The following is a 6263-nucleotide window of genomic DNA, read 5'->3' on the forward strand; positions in this document are numbered from 1 at the left end:
TAAATATGTATGCGATTTTTTTTGCTTTGTTAATTCTCTGATTAATTTGAACAAGAACAACGGGGAAATATTTTATTAATTGTTAAATGGGGAGTAGGTGGTGGGTGGTGGGAGGGGCACTCAATTAAAAGTTTCAACATCAGACGAGTGTCGATAACAGTGGCGGTCGAAAGTGTGTGTACATGGGTAATCAATGCAAATAAACGGGAATCACTCATCGATCGATGTTAATAAAAAACAAATGTTGATAAAAAAGAAGTGAAAAGCGAACAGTCGGGAAAACTTTGCAACAAAGCCATAAAAAATGGTGGACTTTACAAATGGGAGGGAAAAAATAATTCCATTTTTTAACGGTTGGAGGTGGAAGGAGGTCTTGTTAGCTGTTTGCCTGCTGCCTGCTGATTATGTGTATTTGCATGCTAAAGCAGTTGTCCCCACGTCCCCGTCACGACCTGTAATGGTCGAAGGTGCCACCCATCACCCATCAGCCCACCCACTTCAGCTGTCACCCCCCTCTTGCCTACTCGCTGCTAACGTAATTTCCATAAAACATTTTGTTACTTATTTATCTTAATTAAAATAAATTTACATTTTTCTAATTTAAGAGCGCGACGAAGGAAAAACAACAACGCCAACTAGTCAGTCGTGGCCCCCTGAATCTTCCTCTCCACCCTTGTTGGGGCATTAGAGAGCGACATTTTCTTAACAAGCCAAAAGGACATTTGCTGTCCTATGGGGAAAATGGCGGGCCATCGCACACACAAAGGTTCAGGACGAAACACAGCAACAAGGCAAAGGCAAAGGCAAAGGAAAAGCGAGGCAGGACAAAATGGTAAGGAAAAAATGCTGGAAAAACTCAACGTAATGGAAAGTTGCCTGGACTCTTCGCTTGGATCTCATTAGCGCCGGTTGCCACGAGACACGAGTCTTAAGTCCAGGACTCTGCTTCTTCTTCTTCTTCTTCTGAGATATCCCGGGTCCTGGGAGCATAAAATTAAAAGCTGATGAGCTTGAATGCCGGGCCAAAATAAAAAGATTTCCTTACGTATTTGCGTAGTTTGTATACGCCATTTTCTTTCTTTTCCACTCCCCCTTGTTTTAGTATGAAAAATAAAAAGAAAAACGTAACGAAATGTTTGCCTCGTTGGAAGGAAAATGCGACAGGAAATATGAGCAGCAAATGGAGTGGACGCAATGGGCAGCAAGGAATGTTCGATAAAAGGACATCAGAACGAGGAGAACTGAGGCGTAGATAAAAGGAAAACGAAATAGAAAATTTGCCTAATTGATTGAAATTTAAATCCTTAAGTGCTGCTCTTAAGTTGGTATTTTCAAGACATGATACATTGTTTGATGATATTTTGTTACTTTGAAAACACTTAAGAAGTCAAGTGAATATTTTCAGGAATTTTCCTCTTTAATTTAAGGATTTTTGAGTTAGTCAAGCCTAGCAAGTGCATGTTAAAGGCAAGTTTAGAGTAATACAAACCTAAAATTGTTTCAAAATGGAATCGAAGAGAGTTTGAAGTTTATAGTTTACAGATTTCTGATCCACATACTAACCATCCTCAGTACAGTCGCCTTCTGCGATGACTAATCATTAGCCTAGCATTAACCGCCTTGTTGGGCCTGTACAGTGAGCCCACAATCTGGCCATAAACAAGGCAAATCGGCAATAAATCAAAAATCAATACAGTCAACGCCATTTTGCATTCGATTGGTCGGGGGGTAGTGGAAAGTGGAGAGTGGAAAAGCGTCAACTGAAACCAATACAAAGGCTATAAGTAAATCTATGTTGGCCCCATCATCTCGCTCACTCTCCCGCCGTTTCCATCTGTCTCTGTCTGTCGCTTCGCGCTGACTGACAAGAAATGTTAGAAAAGAAACAAGCTGAAGAAATCGGAGCTTGGGGGGAGGCGAATAAAAAAGCAGAATCCACCCGTCAGGACAAAGTCCTGCCAAGAAGAAGAAGGGGAGGAGTCAAGCCAAGGGAAGCTTGAAAAGAAACTGCGCTGCGAAAGAAAGAAAGCAACAAAAAAAAACGAAGGAAAATAAAAAGTAAATTCAAAGCAAACGAGACTAAAATTATAAAAATTGCCCTCCTGGTGGTTCAGAGTGTGCCCGCCCGTCCATCCCCCATCCAAAGTTCCATCCTGCCGGTCTTGCTGCTCCTGCTCCTGCTCCTGTTCCTGCTGCTGCTGATGATGATGATGATGGTGATGATGAGGAGGAGGACAAGGACCAGCGGCAGGACCAAAACGAAACGAACGCGATTCCAATACGGGACATCAACGTCACTGAGGGTGGATGGTCCGAGCTTGAGTTTGAGTTTGAGTCCATATCCTGGGGGTGGTATATAAGGACCTTCCCTCTCCCTATGTCCCGGGTCCATTATATACACACAGCACTCGCTTCTTCGCCTTGTGTATACACTATATAGCAATGGCCCGCAGCGTCAATGGACCAAAATAATAACGACTAACGGCCTGTTAAGGGAAAATGCAACGAACTGAATGGAGGGGTGGGGTTTTATGGCCAAGTTGGAATGGGTGGGGGCGGCAAAGGAGCTGTGGGTTTTGATAAGAGCGGGGAGTGGGTGGCCAAGGTTTTTTAAGTGGTCGCGCGTGACGTGCACATCGGATACGTGCACTGGTGTATAAAATCTATATCTTTTAAATGATTATTTTTAACTTTAACCTTAACTTTAATTCTTAACTTGTTAACTCATTCAAAAAATTAACCTTTAAAAGGTTTTTATTTGATTTTCGTGATTAAATCAACTTGGGATTGCTCTAAGCTTGCATTTACTACTTTCTAGATTCATAAAATCTAATTTCTCTCTGTGTAGTTGGTGGATTGTTTGAAAACTGGGAGTTGGAGGGGGCGCTGGCATCTCCTGCTGACGTGGTATTTGCCAGCTCCGACTCTGATCGGTTGGCCGCCATGGCAAAACAAATTTTTCTACCACCCCCGCCCACTTATTTGCACACAAAACTCTTGTTACTAGCTGCCATTATGATTTTGAAAAGCCATTGCCATTGCCATTCCACCCCCTCACTCTACACCATCTTTTTTTTTAAACACTCCTCTCCACTCCGCTTTTTGCTCATTGAAAAACTGTGAAATTTTATAATAAGCATTTTTTTGTTGGTTGTTGCTGCTGGCAGATTATTGTCGATGATTGTGATTGCGTTTTATGTTGTTCCTTTTATGACCAGGTCAGAACGGGGAGTATTTTTTCTATAATGGCTACGATGGGGGATCCCCGTTGGCTTCGTTTTTTGTGAGTGTGGATGGATGGACGGGCGGTGGCGTAATATTCCTTTTGAAAAAAATGATTATTTTGTTTGGCTCGTATGCCCTGGCTGCTGGCGGATTTTCGTGCTCGGCCAGGCGCTATTGGTCTCCATTTAAGCTTATTAATTTTAAATGCGATTTTTAATTAAATATTATCAAAGCGTGTCGAGGGCGTCATTAAGTTCGAACGCTTCAGATGTAGCGATTGCCGTTGAATTGCAGGGCAGAGCCAGCTGTGTGTAGGGCAGAATTTTTGAAGAGATGTTGGAAAATCCCTATTAACAAATCGATTCATTGAGGCATTGAGTAGCACAGAGAGAGAGGCGCTTAGATTCAATTATCGCTGTAAGTGGTTCGCAGCAAGGCAAAGAACTGATACGACATGCTAATGACCTGTCAGGGATTTAGTTTTAGTATAGAATCACAAAGTACCTCTTAGTACAAACCCACCTTCATATAAGTAACCAATGAAATGGGTGGAAAAGTGGGGGGTCTGATCGAAGCAGGCTTCTGACTTCGCATAATGAGTAACTTCAACATGCTGCAGTAGGACTTGCTGCACTGAAACCACTTTTGATTATAAGCAGCATCTCCTACTTTGAGGCTCTGAAAAGGTTTTAGGATATAGTATAAAGTTAACTTAGTCGTAGTCTAAACCTACCGCAGCTATCAAAGAGTCTCCGTAGTAGCACACGAGGAAAACCTGAACCATAGATGTCATTAGAAATATGCAGTAAATAATAATCACTTCTATGGTTGATTCGGTGACCTGAAAGGCAATGAAGCAGATCTGCATGGAGGCCATCAAAAAGTTAAGGAGCAAAGAGAAGCTATAAAGATCGTTGACGTGCTCGCAGAGTCTAGAAAATATATAGAAAAAATGTATACAAATTTGGAATATAAAATAGAATCCATCACTTACTTAAGACACTTATCGTGATATCTGATAATCCCAATCAGAAACTCAATATTCTCCTTGTCCTCTTCCGGCCTACAGGGATGCTCCTCCAGCCTCATGGATATATAGTTAAAGTGCATGCAGATCTGGGTGATGACCACAACCAGTAAGAGATCAGCGCAGAGAAAGGCAATGCCCGCCAGATACGCGCCATGGGCAATATCCCAGTACATGATCCAGTAAATCAAATTACTGCTAGTGGCATCAAAGGGAAACCAAATGAGGAAGCCAAAGTTGCGATCAAAGGTGTCATAGCCAAGGAAATTAAACTTCACAGAGGCTTTAATGGCAGGGTAAAAGGAAAACGTGGTCGTATAGGCCAGGCACAGGAAAGTAAAGATATTGATCACACGTTTCATGATCTTCTCAAAGTCCGATAGTTTATACTGCTGCTGTTTTTCCAAGGTCTTCGGATGCATATCCTCCAGGTCGTCGAGCAGCAATATCAAAGTTTTCTTTCCCCTGACCATGGCAAATTGCTTGAAATCAGCCACCAGGGAAAAGCCAATGCAAGGAGCCACGGCAATGGCCAAGCGAATGGTGTCAAAGTCCTGAATTGAGTTGTAGAAGAAAACCAGTTCACCGATCACCAGCAGATTGAAGTTGATAAAGCCCGCATATAGATATATCTTCAGCAGAAGGGACTTTAAGGGGTTGGTGGATCGATGGGCGTAGATATCCTCTCCAATGCTCCTGTAAAACTGCACTGGCACTCGCATTAGTTCCATGAAAGTCCTCGCTGAACTATCCTCTGACTTTTCCATTTTAAACTTATTTCTTTTTTGGGCAGAACTTTTCCGGTTTATTTCTAAGAAGAACTGTTAGTGGTCAGTCCTTCACTTTGGTCTTATATATCGGGGCGGCTGTGGGCGTGTCGGCCAAGTTTTTTGCCCCATCATGTCGCGCCTTGAAAAGTGTTGATAATTGTGCCTAAACTTTAAACTAACCAATGTAATTAGCTGTGAACTTTTCTCACTCTTTGGAAGCAGCTGAAAAGGTTCTCAAATGGTTAAGGCTACGGGGTGTTTGGGAGGGAAGACTGGCCGCTAATCAACGTGAATTGCAACAAAAGGTGTCTCCATCTTGGCAGCTGCTTAAATTAAGTTACCCACTGAAGAAAAAAGTAAGGGATACTTAGAGATACTAAAGTAACTTAAAGCTATAAACTTAGAAAGAAAATCTTAAAAATAATCTCCAATTTCAAGCAGTAATCATCACCAATTAAATTCAATAGATTTTCCATGGCTAGTTCCCGAACAAAAGAGCCCGAGAAAGGTGTGGAAATGGACAAGGACCTCTCTGCTGTGGACCATAATGAATGTGTTGAATGAAATGAAAATAATTTTTCTTGTTATCCTGCCTCCCCAGGAGCACAAATTGAGCGGAAAATAACTAATAAAGTCGGACGTGGACGGAGGCCATGAATAAAATGCAAGGCTCTCTCCCAGGCATTTGCCAAGATTATAGGTGGGTGGTTGGCGTTTTGAAAATGGTGAAAATTCAACCAGCCATGGACCATTAGAGGGACTATTGAAGGGACCAAGGGTTAGGTTGAGGCAGCCTTCTCCGGGCACGTGCAAAATGGCAGCTCAAATTGAAATGCTGCCGATGCCACAATGGGTAATTTTCATTTCAATTTTCACAGTTTTCCTCCTCCATCCCGGTTGGTCGTCTGACAATTTTTTGCTCATTTGCAGTTTGCATTTGAGAATTGAACTTGTGCCCGGGGGCGAACAATGATGTTTCAGATGATGATGGAAAATCTCTTCTTCACGACTCGTTTTTCTGTTTTTTTTTTCTTGTCCGCTCGCCATCGAAGGAAAACTTTATCCCGGCAGCTGTGTGTGGCAAGAAAAAGTTTGGGAAATGTAGAAAATATTTGCATCATATTGAAAACTCTTAACATTCTTCGCCGCTTACGTTGCCATGGCCCCCGCGTAACTTTTAGTTAGTTTCTAAATTTAATAATACGAAGGGAAATGGGAAAGTATTTCTCGGTTGTCAGAGT

General features: G+C 42.2%; 1 protein-coding gene across 1 annotated transcript; it reads right to left on the reverse strand.

Annotated features, from left to right (window-relative positions):
- Positions 1–3630: 3630 nt before the first annotated feature.
- Positions 3631–5494, reverse strand: LOC108114008 (odorant receptor 67c). The gene is made up of 4 exons (XM_017224754.1): positions 4220–5494; positions 3959–4157; positions 3748–3903; positions 3631–3690 (listed from the first exon to the last, which is right to left on the reverse strand). Exons 1-4 carry the CDS (start codon positions 5017–5019, stop codon positions 3631–3633), a joined length of 1215 nt encoding a protein of 404 aa, XP_017080243.1. The 5' UTR covers positions 5020–5494.
- Positions 5495–6263: the final 769 nt, after the last annotated feature.

Source organism: Drosophila eugracilis, unplaced genomic scaffold (assembly GCF_018153835.1).
Source record: "Drosophila eugracilis isolate 14026-0451.02 unplaced genomic scaffold, ASM1815383v1 contig_2154, whole genome shotgun sequence".
NCBI classification, from domain to species: Eukaryota; Metazoa; Arthropoda; class Insecta; order Diptera; family Drosophilidae; genus Drosophila; species Drosophila eugracilis.

Coding starts and splice junctions, on each gene's coding strand:
- LOC108114008 (XM_017224754.1), bottom strand. CDS start 5,019: ATGGAAAAGTCAGAGGATAGTTCAGCGAGGACTTTCATGGAACTAATG. Junction 4,158..4,219: donor TATCACGATAAGTGTCTTAA/GTAAGTGATGGA, acceptor TATATTTTCTAG/ACTCTGCGAGCACGTCAACG. Junction 3,904..3,958: donor GAGACTCTTTGATAGCTGCG/GTAGGTTTAGAC, acceptor AAACCTTTTCAG/AGCCTCAAAGTAGGAGATGC.